This window comes from Oryctolagus cuniculus, chromosome 10, assembly GCF_051225735.1.
Source record: "Oryctolagus cuniculus isolate XC-2025 breed Fujian yellow rabbit chromosome 10, ASM5122573v1, whole genome shotgun sequence".
NCBI classification, from domain to species: domain Eukaryota; kingdom Metazoa; phylum Chordata; class Mammalia; order Lagomorpha; family Leporidae; genus Oryctolagus; species Oryctolagus cuniculus.
Window position 1 is genome coordinate 89480789 of NC_142876.1, and position 18064 is coordinate 89498852.

Below are 18064 nucleotides of genomic sequence, written 5' to 3' on the forward strand. Positions count from 1 at the left end.
AATCCACGTATATGAAATACATGAAATTTCTTTACCTTAAAAATTATTTTAAATAAATAAAAACACAATTAAAAATTAATTAAAAGTTAAAAAAATTACCATAAGTGCATTTAACATGTTTTTATATTATGCACATAGAAAATGTGAACTAAATTGAATCTGAAGTATACTGCATATGGCATTGTGTACATTTCTACCATTGCTGATCATCATAGATTTTATTCTAATATATATATACATATATATATATATATATAAACCTAGTTAATCACTCACCCATTATAGCTACTCCCAATTTCTAACAGTTAGGAATAAAATACGAGAATCTCGTTCATTCTTTACTGGATTCTCTGATTATGGACTTCAGGTAAATGTAGAAATAGGGTCACCAATTCAAAGTCTGACTATTTATGAGGCCCTTAATCTACGTTTCCAAATTTCCTTCCATATACACCAATGAGGATATAATATTTGGATATGATAAATTTACTGGTTAAGAAAAGGTATCTTGGTGTTTTTAGGTTATTGGAAATTTAATCTTTTATAATATTTTCTATTAATATATCTTTTTTTAAAAAAATGTGTGAGTTTGTTCTTAGTGTATTTTTCCTCTAAGATATTTTTCTTCTTATTTCAGTCTAAGGTTTCTTCCACACTAAGAAATTTTTCTATTAAATACTTTGGCAACTTTTAAAAAAGATGTCTCTTGGGATGCCCATATCTGATACCAGAGTGCCAGCTGCCTCACTTCTGATTCGGCCCAGCACTAACCAGCCTGCGAGGCAGCAGCTGATGGCCCAAACACTTGAGCTCCTGCCACCCACACAGGAAACTCAGATGCAGTTCCTGGCTTCTGGTTTCAGCCCAGCCCAGACCCAGCTGCTGCAGACATTTGGGAGTGAACCAGCAGGAGAAAAATCTCTCTTTCTCTCTCCCTCAGTCACTCTACCTTTCAAGTAAGTTAATATTTTTTTTTTCAAAAGAATACTTAATTCCATTTTTCTATATACTTTTTAAAGTATCCTCATATATTACAGTCCATTAATTTATAAACACTTATGAAGTCATCTCCAGAGAAAAGATGCCAAGAAACTTGAAAACTCAAAGGTATGTTTTAAAAAAGGGGAAAAGGAAAATGAAATATCTTCAAACTGAGAGAACAATTTCTTTCAAACAGTGGAAGAAGAAAATCCAATCTCAGCCAAGTACTGAAACATGCTCCAAGCGCCTTCTAGCATATGGCCAACACATTTTTCTCTTATACATAAAGTCCCGATTAGTGTGTGACCATATGTGTTTTTTCTCACCCTTTCCATCCCTGTAACCACAGATCAAGTATAAAAGAAAAAGAGTACCTCTGGGAAGCAACAGTTTGGTCTTCAATTTGCTCCCTACCTTAAGGCCCTGCTGTCCTAAAACATCTAGGTAGGAACTGAAAAATTCAAAGGTTAACTACAGACATGGGTTTCACTCAAATAGACTACAAATCTTAATTTTAGAAAGATTTTCTTCATTTATTTGATAGAGTTACAGACAGAAAGAGGGAAAAACACAGAGATCTTTCATCCATGGGTTCACTCCCTAAATGGCTACAATGACTGCAGCTGAGCCAATCCAAAGCCAAAAGCTTCTTCCAGTACTCACACGTGGGTTACAGGGACCCAAGCACTCGGGCCATCCTCCACTGCTTTCCCAGGCTATTAGACATCGGGATTGGAACAGTCAGGATTTAAACAGGCACCCACATTGCATGCCGGAGCTGCAGGTGGAGGCTTAATGTACTACAGCAGAGCCAGCCTCAGCATAAAATATCTAAAGGGCATATAAAACATGGTCAGGGACGGGCATTTGGCCCAGCAGTAAAGATGCCCGTGACCCACATTAGAACAGCTGGGCTCAATTCCTGGCTCTGGATCCTACTCCAGCTTCCTGCTAATGCAGACCCTGGGAGGCAGCAGATGATGCAAGTGATTAGGTTCCTGCATGGTCTGTCTCAGCAATTTCTTTGTCTGCATCTACAGTTAGACTGAGAATTCTGAGCAAAGAATATTATAACCAGATCAGAATATCAGTTTAGTGTGGGTAAGAATAATATATTAAAAAGACACTCCCTTATGGTGGGCATTTGGCCTCCTGGTTAAGATGCTGGTTAGGACACCTGTGTCCCAAATCACAGTAACTGGATTCAACCTCTGGCTCTGGCTCCTAGTTCCAGATTCCTGGTAAATGACCCTCTGGGAGGCAGCAAGTGACAGCTCAGGTAGTTGGGTCCCTGCTACCCACATGGGAGACCTGCATTGAGTTCCTGAATCTGGCCCTGGCCCAAATTGAGCCATTGTTGATATATGGAGTGTACTAGCAGATAGAAGATCCCTGTCTGTATCTTTCACTGTCTCTCAAATAAATTAATTAATGAATTAAAAAAAAAATACACAGAGGGCCCAGCGCTGTGGCGTATTGGTTAAAGCTGCCACCTGCAAAACCAGCATCCTATATGGACGCCAGATCAAATTCCGGCTACTCCACTTCCAATCCAGCTCTCTGCTATGACCCAAGTCCTGGGGACCCTGCACCCATGTGGGAGACCCAGAAGAAGCTCTTGGCTCCTGGCATCAGATGGGAGCAGCTCCAGTCATTGCGGCCTTCTGAGGAGTGAACCAGCGGATGGAAGAGCTCTTTCTCTCTGCCTGTCCTTCTCTGTCTGTGTAATTCTGACTTTCAAATAAAGAAATAAATCTTTAAAAAAAAAAAAAAACAGATAGATAAAACACTACCCATCTTAATAGGGTCAAGTCCCACTTTGTTATTTTTATTCCCAACTCATCACTTCTTTTCTCATTTAATCATGTAAATTTAAATACCAAGCCATCTTCAGTCATCCTGGGGAAGCTCCTAGACTGTTCACTTTGCTTTCTCTCTCATACACAAACAGGACTGAATTTCCACGGCTCTTTCCTTTGATCTCTCCAAAGTGACACAACCTTGTCACTTTTCATCCTGCCCTCTTCCTCCAACTGGCTAATCCCTAACCCTACAACCAGGGATGCGACTCAAACAACAACAACAAAAAACCAACTGTCATTCACATCTACCCAGAAACCCTTTAGTGACTTCCTATCACTCACAGGTCACTGGTAGAAGAATACTATAAGGCCAGCCCGATCTAACTCCAGCACATTGCATGTTTCTCTGAAACCTCTCCATGCTACCAGGTGCTTTAGACTTCCCGTCCCATGTCCTGTGCTCTCAGTCCTCAGTCACTACCAGAGCAGTTCACACCTCCAGGGCTTTTCAGACCCTGGCAAACTCCTGCCTCTCTTCGAAGTCTGGGATCCAACAATCAAGTGCAGTGAAGGCATAAGTAACTTCTGCTTACAAACTGTACGTAGCTTACTTTGGCTGCGTAGAGAAGAGAAAAATCAATTGGAACATAAAAGGAGACACTGTGGAAGAGGAGAGATGGCTGAGGCTAAGCACCAAGGCAGGGCAGGTACCAGAGAGCCTGAGTTCAAGGTTGACTCCTGCTCAGTGGTGTGGCTCCAACAGACAGAAGGTCCCTGCTGTGAAGAGAACATGTGTAGGGAAACAGTTCCCTTTAAGAGAGGCGAGGCAAACAACAGGACAACATTAAGACTAAACCGTGAGGTCCTACACTGCCTTCCATTCTTCTCATAACAAAAGCGGACTTTGCAGGCATGTGTATTTTGATTTACCCTGTGCAGACATTCTTAAAAATAGGCATGAAAACATAATTTTAGGAATGCAATTGTATCTAAAGTTCACCAGGGGCTTGTTACTTAAAAGGATCCAATGGTGAGACTTCTGCAAATCACCCACTAATTTATGTGGATTTTGTGGCAGGATCCCCCTCAGTGAGCTCCTAAGCACAGACTCTGGCATGAGTTCATTTACCCGTCTATCCAGTTGCCCACTTGACAAATATGCACCGAATATGCACAAAACGAGATACTCGGGCACACAGCAGGAGAAAGAGGGAATTATAACTTATAATCCTTGCCCTCAGGATTCTACATTTAGCTGGGGAAATGAGACACACACCTACCCAGACATGGATGTTATAAAACAAGATGTTTGTATGAACAGCATAGTGGGGTGGCATATAATTAAGAGCCGAATGGGTAACACCTACTGCATTCCAGGGTTGAAGCCAAAAATTACACCAGGTGCTTAAATATATTACCTCTAATCCTCACACCATCCTGCTAGGTATTCTTTTTATCTCCATTTTACAGCTGAGCAAGTCATCAAGCCTCAGGACAACTAGAAAGGGCTCTGGGTATCCCCTGGCCAACCCAGAAATGCCTCTTAGAATAATTCTGTCTGACCTTCAGCAAGCTCAATGCCAGACACGTCTTGCAGGGAATTCTGGTCATTGCATGTTTCAATTTTGGACTCCTCTACTAATGAGAAATTACCTCCTCCCCCCAAAACTGATTTATAGAAGCTATTTCTACACAGAAGGAACACGAGTTAGAGATTATTTAAGATGCAGAGAACCAAGCAGAATTAAAAAGCAAGGGTGGAGGTGGGACCACAACCTGTTTTTCTCCAAGTATTCTAGGCAGAAGAGAGAAAACAGGCAACTTTAAAAAAAAAAAATGCTTGAAATTTCCATCTCGACTTGTTCCAGATTTGTTTTTCATTTCCCTTTCCGGCAAGGATGACCTACCTAACAAGTGGGATTTTTTTTCTGTGTGTAATAATTATTGAAGTTCTGGGAAAACTCCAAAATTCATGAGCTGTCATCACCTCAAGGAACGCAGAAAAATATCTACATCTTTGTTGAGTAAAACTCACAGAAAAGAAGTTATTTTAATGTTTCCAGTGAAATACTCTGAAACGGCTGAATTTTTTTCCAGCGTAATTCTGCATGAAATACATAAAAAGGTCATTCTGTTATTTTCTTTAATATGTTGGTATAAGGAAAAAGAAGTCTGAAGATGTAAAGAACTCTTGATATTATTAACACTAATCTGACAGTACGCTCCAATGCATATCTTCTATGGATGGCTGCACTAAAATACCATTGTTCCTTTTGTACAGTAGACCAAATGAAGAGCCAGGCAGATCACCAATCTTCAGGTGATCACAATGGAACCAGATCAGGTTCCTAGATAAACAGTCCTCTGTGCAAACGTTGCAGGGATTCCACAGACATTGTTTCATAAACCTATAAAAGTAAAATTTTAAAAAAACTTCAAACACAGAGTATCTGCACTATTCAAGGTGATGGAGTCAACATGAAATAATGTCTAGTCCCAAAATAAAAAGTAAAATGCCACCCTAAATTAGCAACTCCTGCCACATAACAGTATCTTCTCAACAGGCTAACAACAGCTCAGACACTCACAAAGCTCTGCTCTGTGATCAGGACTTAAAACCATCAGGAGTAACAAACAGCATGGGGCGGGCGCTTGCCCTGGGGTTAAGATGCTGGATCAGATGGCAACATTCCCTATGAGAGTGCCTGGGCCCAAGTCCCAGATCCCTGCTCAGACAGACTCTGGGAGGCTACCATGATGGCTCAAGGGGTCGGGTTCCTGTAGCTCACACAGGAGACCGGCACAGACTTCCCAGCTTCAGCCTGGCCCAGCCATGGCCTTACAGTCATTTGGGGAGTGAACCAGCAGACAGGATCTCTCTCTCTCAGTATCTTCGCTCTCCCTCTTTCCCTCTCCATGTGTGCATGTATGTGTTTCTGCCTCTTAGATAACAAAATATATTTTAGCTCTAACTTTAAAAAAACAATAACAGGATCAGCACAATTTTCCCAACTCTACACACACAAAGGCAAACTCACAACCGGACAGGATAACCCGGAACAGCCAACACCTGCCCGTCTCCCCAGTCCACTGCCTGCCACACACCCCCCTTCAATCATCTTCCTTCCACGCAAGTCCTTTCCAAAAACAGGAACAAAGAATCTCTCCACTGCTACCTCAAAACTTTGCTGAGGCTATTCCACCTCCAGGGAAAGGCAAGGTCAAAATCAGCCTGTACCATCACTTACATCCACCTCCTTCTTCTATTTTCTTCTTTACACCTAGCAAGGGACGTCACTGGCTCTTGCAAGCCAGTGCCCAGTCTTCTGAAACCTGACTGGCTTATCCGAATTCCAGAGAAAATTGAACCAAAAGAAGGGATGACACACTATAGCCTATGACCCCTACCCAACTCTTTTTGTTTTTGTACACCTGCAAAGTAAGAATGAATGGTACTTCTAAATGGTAAAAAAAAAAAAAAAAAAAAGAGAGAGAGAGAGAGAGAGAAGGAGTTGGAGGGGAAGGAGGAGATCGGGGAAAAAAGAGCATTTCCTGGTACACAAAAGTTATAGAAAATTGAAATTCCAGAGCCCATAAGTAGCCAGTGTGTACGGGATTGCCAACAGCAGCTTTCACGCTACAATGGCAGAGGTGAGGAAATACAGTACAGACCATATGGTCTAATAATCCTAAGAAGTTCACTATCTGGATCTCAAACTTGGACTATTAGCCTTTCCACTGACTGAGGAAGCTCCCAAAGCCAGGCACAATATATTCCAGAAATAAGAAAGGGAGACTCCTTAAGCCCACCAAAGTTCAGGACCAGTGGCCCCTTCACAAAGATGCCACGGTTTAAGTCCTTGCTTAACTGAGTAATGGGGAAAGTTTTAGGCCTCTCATCCATTCATGGCCATTTGCAACTGGAGATGCTGAAGGGCTGTAACTTCCCATCTCCTGACTATAAGCATTACTATTCTAAATTGATGAACTGTAAATAGCAAGCCACTTTATGCCTCTTCCTGACCGATCTCAGAGCCACAGAGTACAAAATAATAAATTTTCTTTGGGTTTCTTGGCAAGAAGCAATATATATGTAATTTTGACTTTCATCTCCCAATTTCCTTCATTTATCAGAAATGGTGACAAAAAGGCTCTAATTAGATAATTCTAATCACAAGGAACTGGAAGTGATGGAAGACTTCAGTGTTACTATCTGTTCACAGCAAAACAAAACAGATAGGCTCTTCTCCCTGGAGGGGCAGGAGATTTATCAATAGACAAAAGGATGCAAAAAGCCAATAGATAAGGTGTAATTAAAGATCAGACCTATAAATTTTACACTGACATAAATTTTAACTGGATTTGCAGGTGGAAATTCAGGATTCAAATGAGACCATTATTATGAAAAAGATACCTTCCGTTTTATATACAACAGCATTACCTAATGCATAGATTTATTACTAAGACTAATACTCTGTGCCTCCAAGTCATTTCAATACAGGGAATTTGAATTATTTGGTGGCAACACAATTTCCAAATGGCCTATCTTCCTGAAGCATTCCCCCTCAATTAGCTCTGATCCATTTTCCATATATTCTTGCACAGCAACATCTCTACCCAAGGTATGTGTGGTAGTCGGGGAAGTACACGGCAGAAAGTTCCTCACATTGTTGCAGAACTTCATTTTTCCCCTTAAAATATAAAAAGATTATTTCCAATGTAATATTCAACAGTTTCAATTGTGCTCTCTCTACTTCATAGGCTCAAAGGCTAAAAATGAAAATAAAAATGAAAGAACTACAGAATACCATGGAGCAGAGGCTAAGAAAATTTTTCAAAGAACAAGATTTGTTTTGGACGTCAGGCTGCATTTCTTGGGTTACAAAATAATAGAGTATTTTTTATATCTAATGCTATGTAATATTTAGCAGATATTTAGGCAGCTCAAGACTAGGCTTATAATTTCAGCTCTCTAGAATGGTAGCCACTGAATAACCAGAAAAGTTACAAGTTTGGTACAATAACTCATTAACAAGCAAAGTTTAGAAATAAATGCAAATTGAGGGAAAAAAAAAACACATTGACAAAACAGGTGGGAGAGATAAATTAAGGTGCTTCTAACCTGGAGGAAAAACAGGCTTGAATATTTCAACCTTTGGTTGAACTACAAAAGGTTTTAACAAAGAGAACTCAGGCAACAAAGTGCTTTCGAGTTAGTTTAATGGGATGCTCACTGTTTCACATGAACAACCCAACTTACCAGAGTACGCCCAGTATGGGTCGCCCGAAGCCTTGCGCCTGCGGATCTGCACAGAGCTGCCCTGTCTGTTCTCATGCAGGTCCCCGACGTAGCCTTCAGTCAATGCTGGAAGACAGAGAGACCCATGATGAGGCCAAGTCATCACCGCACTTAACGCAGGAAGGGTGACTTCGTAGAAGTACAATCACAAACACAAGGCATGACTGAATAGAACCTCCTTATTTGACAGGTAAACAACCACAGGATAATCAGTCACAGTTACAGCGAACCTTGACTTTGTCCCACGAAGATACCTTAAGTACTTTATAGGCATTATTTTATGTGATCTGCAAAACACCATCAGGTAGTAGATACAATGGTGCCAGAATAAACACTGAAGCTTCAAGAAATAAAGTTAACTTTAATGTGTCCAAGACCAGACAACTAGTTGACCAAGAATCTGCGGCTTGGATTCCAACTATATAGACAAGCATTTGTCCAGGGTATAAAGGCTTCTGGCCTCATTTGATCCTCACAGAGGTGAAGGTCATTCTTTCTCCTTGACAGCTGAAGTAAGGCTCGGACACACTAGTTTGTTCCAGAGCTCACAGGTAAACATGCAGCACATCAGAAACACAGGCTTCCCTCTTCCACCCCACGCAGCACAATCTGAGGCCTTGGAGACTGCCAAAAGCCAGACCCAGGCTTCCACATGCCCCCACCCGCAAGCAGTTGGGTTATGAAATGAGAGACCTTCCACAGCCAATGATGCTCAGTAAACCAACAGTGCCTAATGATATACTTCCGAAAACTAACAATGAAACCAGTGCAAGTGAAAGTAAAAATAACCTTCCCCATTATGGAGAGAGCCCATCTGCCTGCTGGAGTGTGCCGAGTCCTCTCCGCCCATTCTCTTCGTGGATACAGATTTCTTTTGTAGTGAGCCCACACCTGAATGCACCCATGTGTAAGGCAAACATCACAGGTGCCCAGAATCTAAAATAAAATGGAATCATACTCCAACAACACACCCCAGCTAAATATGTTAATATTTAAATGCACCCAAACACAATCAACTGTGCTTTCAAAAAGTAGTAAAAACGGTAAAGGGACCTGTATACCCAATTGACAATGAAGACAGACGGTACCAGGAAAACACAATGCATTCTCTATGCCAATTAAGTAATGGGATAGTAATAATAATAATAATAATAGCACTATGATGGTAATAGCTTTGTTGACAATGTGATAGTCATGAAGAAAAACTAGGAAATATATAAAGTTCCTAGGCTTACACTTCAATTGCAAAGTCTGGTTTTAAGATCAGTACTGCTTGAACATAGATATTTTACATGGATGAGCCCATTAGGGAAACAGGAATCTCATAAACTCCAAACACACATCTGAAAAATAAACCTAGCGTCACTTAAGTCTGCTTATTCATCCTGAAAGTAAAATTATAATCTAAGTTACTACCCATCTTTAAAATACAGCGAAGGTTCAAGTACCTATCATCCAATCCATGCTACAATTTTGCAGATGAGCCATGCAGAGCTGCAGGAATTTGACTACTGTTGGCTTCTAGGGATCAGAAGTAAAATTTCCCATCTCTCAGTCTCCTAATCCAGTTTTCCTCCACTAAAGCACACACTAAATAACTCATTTTGTAAGGCCTATTTATTTTCTGTGCATATAGGAGAATCTATTATGTGTCTGTTTACTGTGCTTCAAATAATTACTCCCAAATAAATCCTTGCTCTTTCTAGAAAGACAGGGAGAACAATAGTGTCTTGACCATGTGCATAATAAATGTGGCTTTAATTAGGTATGTGAGTGAGCCTCATTTTCCTTGTCTGTAAAATAGAGCTAAAAATACCCACCCCAAAGGATGGTTATAAAGGTAACACAAGATATTGCGGGCAGAATACCAAACTGAGCACTGTGTGTATACCTCAAATATCACACAGATTTGCAGCAGAACTTCTATTCTTGTAATAATTGTAACTCTCTCCACCGGACCATGTGTCATGAACTGGACAGCCATCCCATCTCACCATCCTCCCGGCTCTCAGCCAGTGGGCCTCTATATACCATCAACCTGACCCCAGTGAGGTACCCCGGCAACAGGGGTATCCTATCAGCCAATCAGAGAGGCTCCTCTTTCTTCCTGAAGATGACTGAGAATCAAGTTAGGTAGGAATCAACAGAGATGTTAAAAAAAATGGAACCAAACAGGAAGAGGCAAAAAAACATAGGTCAACTCTGTTGGCAAAAGATAAGCTCTGGACATAGCTGATTTGAACACAGCCTGCTCCAAGGCTTTATGGTTACACCAACCCATTACTGGTTAAAGCTCATCTTTGTGCTTTTATGCTAAGGACCCCCAAATAACGTAGATGGCTTCTTTCCTTCAAAGAGTCACTTCAACTCTTGATCGTCAATTTCTCTGACTCCGAACTCAAGGCTGCTTAAACACACAGATACACACATATCCCCTATACCCTGGACCTCAATCCCTGAACCTCAGATTTAATTGGCTTGGGGTGGGATACAGCTATCAGTACCTCCTGATTCTTAAGTTCTCTGAGTGATATTCTGGAGACAGACATGACCAACAACAAACTTTCATCCTGGGTTGGACCTAAGATCCCATGCAACCCTGACGTTCTCAACCCCTGCTCTTACCACCTGTAATCTGACAGCTCAAGTCTTAACACCCATAAAAGACTGGCTGAGCAGAAAGGCACAGTCTGCTGTGGAAATGACAACTGTGTGATGCCAGCTTCAGAATTTGAACAAATCTGACCTGAGCCAGAACAGAGCTCTCATTGGAAAGGTCACAGACCAGGCGGAAAAGTAAAGAACGGAGTTTCCTTCAAGGTCATCAATTCCTATGCTCTTTAGCAAAGATGGGATCTAGAATCACAATCTCCTCTATCAGTTCCCCTTTTCTCCTGAAAAGGAAGTGCTTTTTGTTTCCCAGACCATGAGAGTAGTGCAAGACAGACATAAACTGCCAGGACCATTTCTTACGGGAGCAGCTTCAGTACCGGCAGCTGCATTTTCCACTCTATACGCAGAACAAACGAGTACAGAGCTTCATAGCGTAAAGCAAGAACATCCCAAGTTCTTACAAATAAGGCCGTAATTCCAACAGCTTTTAACTAAACTGCACAGAGGCGATCAGTTGTGGGGCTCTACGCCCCAAGAAAGGAAACATCCAAAGATATATCCTATACAAGCAACCAGAGAGGTGAACATCAGAAGGTTCTCCAGGACACTGCAAAGCCATGGCATCAACTCCCCAAGAGCAGGTACCTCCCCAGCTGTGCATATACATCACACTGTGTATAACGACCTGAGCCAACCAGCAGACCTGCCTACCTATAGGTAGTTTGCTAAGGACAAAAATAAGAGGTGTGGCATTGCTGAGTATCAACTAACTAGCAAGAGGTGACCCCCAGGAAGATGGCTCAGCAATGTCCTACAGTATCTGGGGTACAATGTTAGGGGAGAAATGTCTCTGAATGGCACGCTGCATGGCGTATGAAGGGCTCTAAGCCCCCTGGAGATCAGGAGAACATGTATGTCTGAATTATTGGCACCCTATCCCCGACCACAGAACTCAACAAACGACATGTGTTCATAAAGTCAGTAGTCCCCCACTAACCACAGAGGGTATGTTCCAAGCCTCCAATGGAGGCTTGAAACCATGGACAACATGAAGTCTTATATATATTTGTTCTTTTTTTCCTTAACATACAGATACATGATAAAGTTCAATGTAAATTAGAAACACTAACAGATAAACAACAATCCTAACAATGTACTGGTAATAAAAGTGAAATCAATATGGTTACCAACTTTCTTTCTCTCTTCACCCTCTCCCCACCTCCGTCTCTCCCTCTTTGTCTTTCCCTCAAAATACTGTATTTTGCTAACTGTAGTGGACCACATGTAGCTACAACCAAGGAAAAAGGACAACTACTACAGTATGAGTGAGTGAGTGAGTGAGTGAGTAAGAGGATGAAAACGCATCAACTATACAGAGCAAGGCAGGGTCTGTGTTCTAGGCAGCAGTGATGTTACGAGTACATATTTGTATCTATGTGACCCTGTGTGTGCATTTACAGAGACTGCAGGCAAAAACCTCACCTTGTGCCACACTGACCCTCTATCTAACCACAGTCCACCTATCAGCAAGCATTGAATATATAAAGCAGGAAAAGAAAGCTCCTGGGTAACTAATAAGCAGTTGTTTAAAGAGGCATCTCAGAAACAAAGAGGACCTCTAGCACCCTGGCACCAGATTTGTTTTAACAGATGAATGATTCATTAAAAGTTGGCTACATTTAGTTTTCCCTTTTATTTCATATATGTCACAATGTGTACCCTCTTCTCCCTCAAATAAGAATGCATTCACGTATCACTGGCACTCGTACAACTTGAAAGAAAATAAAATTTTAAGTCCCCTTCTCAAACGTATTTGAATCAATTACGAGATAATCTTTTACAAAACAATTGTTTAAAATTATTATTTGAATAGCAGTCAAAAATGTATACAGAGTATATTAAGCAACTTAATATTTTATTGGCACAGAGTAGAGTTGTGCAAATAGAAACGGTGTGTGATTCCCAAGTAACGATCCAGAGTCAGCACACCAGATCCAATCCATTTTAACACTCTTTGTACTCCTCTAAGCTCTAACAGCCAACCAACAGCGACATGGCCATGATATGGTATGGCTATGAATCATGTTATTGATTTTCAATATCTTCTGTGCAGAAAATTAAATTATGCAAATGCATGCCTTATGGATCCTTACCTTAATGTGAAATTGCATACTTGCTTATGTCAGCAACTTAATTACACAATTAAAAATGGAGCATGCTTCTGAAAATGGGTAGTTCCCCTCCTCAGAATAGACAGTAAGTGTAAATCAGCCAGTGGTTACCGTGTGAATAATACGAGGGAGGAGACTGTGTCATCACAGCATATATTATACCAAGTTCTACAGCAGCAAGCCCACCATGCTTTATGGAGTTGAAGTCATTTGTCAGCAGGAAACTCAGGAGAGCTTTTAGTCGCGTTATAAAGCTGCAAGTAATTGGAACAGCAGTTAAGACAGACACAGGAAGCCGCACAGTCTACACTGTGCACCGCTGCACGCCATCCTCAGAGGTCATCTCCAGGGCCATTTTAACCAAGTACACCGATGGGCTGCCAAACCCACGAGGGAGGATTCTAAATGTAAGCAGTCTTCATCGTATCCTAATGAAACAGACTCAGAAATGAATAGTACAGCTCCTCCCTTCACACCGGAGAATCCGAATCTCCCACTTCTGACGAGATGAAAGGGGAGATTCCAAACCAAGACTATTAACTAGCCAGTGATGCTTACATCTCACTCAGCAGGAGGAACCTGAAGTCAAGTCAGGTGCTAGGCACAGAGCGAAATGAGTGACAGGTATTTTCATCAGGGAGTTTTCATAAACTCTATCTCCTCTCAGAACTTCTACGGCGCCTGCCTCATTTCCAGCCTGAAGCGAAAAAGATAAAAATGTTTCCAGACCCAAAGGCCCAATCCTTTCCTCTAAAAATATCTTAAGAGTTACCAACCACTGAAGGTATCACCAGAACTGCTTCCTATGTGCATGATTTAATTTCCCAGAGCTACTGGACATAGTTTATAAGAATAAATGTATTTATTCTGGGAATCTAAAGCAGATGTGTATCTCATTTGCTCTAATGTATCTTCAGGAAGATTCGATGGAATCATTCCTCTCCGTGTCTCACAGAAATTTTGACTTTGGCAAGGAGAGATTCTCCAGCTGTATTAATTCTTCTATGTTAATTTGCAGGCTGAACATTTTTCATAAAGAGAGTCCAGTTCTTCTGAACACCGCATTAAGTAACTTTCTTAACTGACATGTCTTCTCTTAAGTTTTACTGTCAGCAAGAATGGTCACTGAGTCCAGATGAGATCGGAATAAATGCAGTGATAACACCGCGAGTATTTTCCTTCCAAAACTGTAAATGCAGAAACCAAAGTTACAGAGCACAACTAATAGCAGAGGTTTTTGAACAACAGTGGCTTCTCTGCTTATCTACTTGTAGTTCTAAATATGAATACAAGTCTTGAAGCACCACCAAGAAAGGAAAAGAAAGCGCCAATTAGGACAAGCCACTGCACTCCTCACCAGTACTGCTGCTTCTTGCTGTTTTGTTCTAGTAATGTCCACTTGGATCTCTGGAAGGGGAGGCATATGGCAAAGGCCATGCAGAGGTGGAACCAGAATGAGTTTATGATGGGAAGATCCCTGAGTTCACCAGTAGTGTGGTCACACTTCTTAAAGCTCAAAGCAGAGTCACAGGGGAACACACTGAGGGTATTTCAACTAACTCTATGTCCAATTCTAGGTCACTCCAAAGGAACTGAGAAACCTGGGAGAACAGGTCCGCTTCCATACCAAATTGAAAACATCAGAACAAAGAAATTCTGGTTCCCCGGTGCCAAAATGAAAATTACTTAGGATGATGGATGGATGGCCCTCATGCAAGAAGTCTTAGTTCCTTGAGCAGAGTGACTGCCAAAAATAAGCCCACTAAAAATAAGCAATAGGCACTCCTATCTTCAAATCCAGAATGCAGGTTTTTAGAACGGCAGACAAGCAGTTAAGCAGACTGTTTTTATCTATTAAAACTGCTCGTACAACAAACAAATTAAAGATCCCTCAAGGATGGCAAAATCTCCATCAAGCACAATTTTCTCGACATTTTAAAGTGCATTTAAGAACATTAAACCCTACACAATAGCCTAAAATGAATAAATTTCTATCCTTTTTTTGTGCTGACAATGAAATTATAGTTAAAAGTAATTAAATACTCTGATCAACCTCTCATTTCCATTGTGCCTGTATTTCAATTAACTGTAGTAAAAAGTACTTGGTGAGTATTACAAATAGTAGAATCAAGAAGTGTGTTCCTTTGTCACCAGTGTATTACAAATAGTCCTGCTGGTTGTTGTCGATACTGAGCTAACCTCACATACAATAGATTATATTACAGTAGATTACCTATTCTAGCATATTCAAATGTGCTATTGTTCTAACTACAAAAAATTTTCATCATCCAAAGTAATAAAGAGACCCAATATAGAGCTATAATTTTTTTAAACATAGAACAGATTACAAAAACTCAGAAGCAACTAAAGAGAAAGAGAAATCATACAGCCAAGTTGTATCCTAGAGGAACAAAAGCACAAAACAACAGCCTTGTAAAAATGAGTTAAGTCAGGTAGAGAAACGAAACACTAAACATCTCTTCATTATTTTCCTTGAACACCAATCCCAAAAGGCAGAAACTATTGTTTTTAAAATCAGGATTGTAAGGGACCAAAAAATTAGAGCCATCCTTCTGCTATTAATTCAATCATAGTTGTAAAATTTCAGGGATTAAAAAAATACATGTTTTCCAACAGGTCTGTGAAATGGGACACTTAGAAAATAGATTTATCATGGGGCTCTTCAAACACCTGTGATGAAAATCTGAAAAATACTAGGGTTCCCTCTTCCTTGAAGCGCTCTGCTGCAAAAGAGAGGTAGGACGATGCTGGCTTCAAATACAGACAGAAAGAAATACAGACAGAAAGAAAGCAGACAACCCTTTCAGTCCGTTATACTGCTGTCTGCTTCTCAACGAATCAATTCTCTCCATACTGTCATCTCCCCAGTAAAATGAGGATTCGTCATGAACAGCACTGTACAATGTCCAATGCCATAGATTTATACTCCGATTTCACACCTGTGGTAGCTCTTAGCATCCCTAATGACTGACGACATTGGCCAACACCGCCCAGAGATCGCACACGGATGGCCATCCATTTGGCTTCACCCTCTTGCAGTGCGTTTAATTAGTTGCCAGCATGAAAACACCCAGAATAGAAACTCAGCATTGGTATTTTTATTTTTTACAAAAGATCTGGACCTATTTCCCAAATGATAACAATAGGCTAAGTGAATGTAGACCAGTTCTTTAGAAAAACAGCCATGAGCCAGCGCCGCGGCTCAATAGGCTAATCCTCCACCTAGCGGCGCTGGCACACCGGGTTATAGTCCCAGTCAGGGCGCCAGATTCTGTCCCGGTTGCTCCTCTTCCAGGCCAGCTCTCTGCTGTGGCCAGGGAGTGCAGTGGAGGATCCTGGGCCCTGCACCCCATGGGAGACCAGGAGAAGCACCTGGCTCCTGCCTTCAGATCAGCGGGGTGCGCCGGCCACAGCACGCCGGCCGCGGCGGCCATTGGAGGGTGAACCAACGGCAAAGGAAGACCTTTCTCTCTGTCTCTCTCTCTCACTGTCCACTCTGCCTGTAAGAAAAAAAAAAAAAAAAAAAAAAAAGAATAAAAAGAAAAACAGCCATGAACACCCAGTTGGCTAACGGATTAATACAATGATGGGTTATGAAGGAAGCAGACTTGTTGGAAAAGCAATTGCTGTCTTACCCTATGATGGCTTCCATCATAGTACAAAGCAGCAAGCAGACCCTTGCCAGATGCCATGCTTTTGGCCTCTGCAGCCTCCAGAACCACGAGCGAAAGAAACCTAAGTAAACTTTACAGATAACCCAGAGTGTGGTGTTCAGCAACAGCTACACAAGAGGGACCAAGACAGTAGCCTTCACAGTAACAAAAACATCCATCCAGATAATCCCCAACAATGGTAGGTGCTACAAAACACGATGCGGACACAAATCCTAGGCCCTGCATTTGGAGACGAATGCAGAAGGCACTCCAACCATGACATCCCTTCGCTTATTACAAGGGGATTAAAACTGACTCCAAAGCTTTCCACCTAGTATCTCCAGAGACCTGTGACATCCAGAGCCAGGTTGGAGACAGCACATAAATCCTGGGTGGCCAGCCACTAAATGGCCTACAGTCACCTTCTTCCCACAGCTTGTGCTGTTGGTTGGCAAAGTATCTACTTCACGTCCACATGTACCATATGCTTAGGTATCCCTAACTCCATCTGGCCAAAAAGAGAATTCCTAGGGACTCTGAAAGGATTCAGACAAGTTTCGTGGTCTTTCCATGGTAGGATGCTACTGCACAATGGCATTGAACACCATATATGCCAAGTTGCACCTGCCCTCTTGAAGCTTCCAGTTCACCAGTGGGTCAATCATGAAATAAAGACATGAAAAGCTACATACAGGCCGACGCCGCAGCTCACTAGGCTAATCCTCCGCCTTGTGGCGCCGGCACACCGGGTTCTAGTCCCAGTCGGGGCGCCGGATTCTGTCCCGGTTGCCCCTCTTCCAGGCCAGCTCTCTGCTGTGGCCAGGGAGTGCAGTGGAGGATGGCCCAAGTCCTTGGGCCCTGCACCCCATGGGAGACCAGGAGAAGCACCTGGCTCCTGGCTCCTGCCATCGGATCAGCGCGGTGTGCCGGCCGCAGCGCGCCGGCCGTGGCGGCCATTGGAGGGTGAACCAACGGCAAAGGAAGACCTTTCTGTCTCTCTCTCACTGTCCACTCTGCCTATCAAAATAAAAAATAAAAATAAAATAAAAATAAAAAAAATAGAAAAGCTACGTACAGTTTGGCCCAGACGTGGTAATGAAACACAACAAACACAATAGAGACAAACAGAAGTCAAGAGAGGAAAGTATGTCTTTAACAGAGAGTGGTGAAAGAGACACTGTTTTAGTCAATGGCATTGGGGGATGGGGTGGGGTAGGAAGCAAGAGTTCAAGGTGGCACTACAGCACTCAGAAGGATGCTGAGGCAGGAAAAAGAATGGCAGAAGGAGGCCATCCAGGCTGAGTTTGTTAAGTTGAGGAGAGAAAAAGAGGAGACCAAGGACAAACAAGAGCAGGATCCTACAGGACCTAAAAGAAGCTTGGGAAAACAAGGAAGGGGCTCAAGGCAGTAGTCATTATGGTCTGATAAATGGATATTTAACTTTAAAACAGCTATATGGAGATATAATGGTTTTGGATTTTTAACTTTAAAACAGCTATATAGAGATATAATGGTATTCAGTAT

The 18064-nt window shown here is 41.8% G+C and overlaps 1 protein-coding gene across 5 annotated transcripts in view; it reads right to left on the reverse strand.

Moving 5' to 3' along the window:
* The window catches only part of PTPRG (protein tyrosine phosphatase receptor type G), a 778020-nt gene that overhangs the window by 554774 nt on the left and 205182 nt on the right, over positions 1 to 18064 (reverse strand). For all 5 annotated transcript variants that reach the window (XM_051852247.3, XM_008260863.5, XM_008260864.5 and 2 more), the window contains exon 2: positions 8044 to 8148. In XM_051852247.3, the coding sequence (XP_051708207.1) occupies positions 8044 to 8148 (105 nt within the window). The remainder of the gene's footprint in view (positions 1 to 8043; positions 8149 to 18064) is intronic.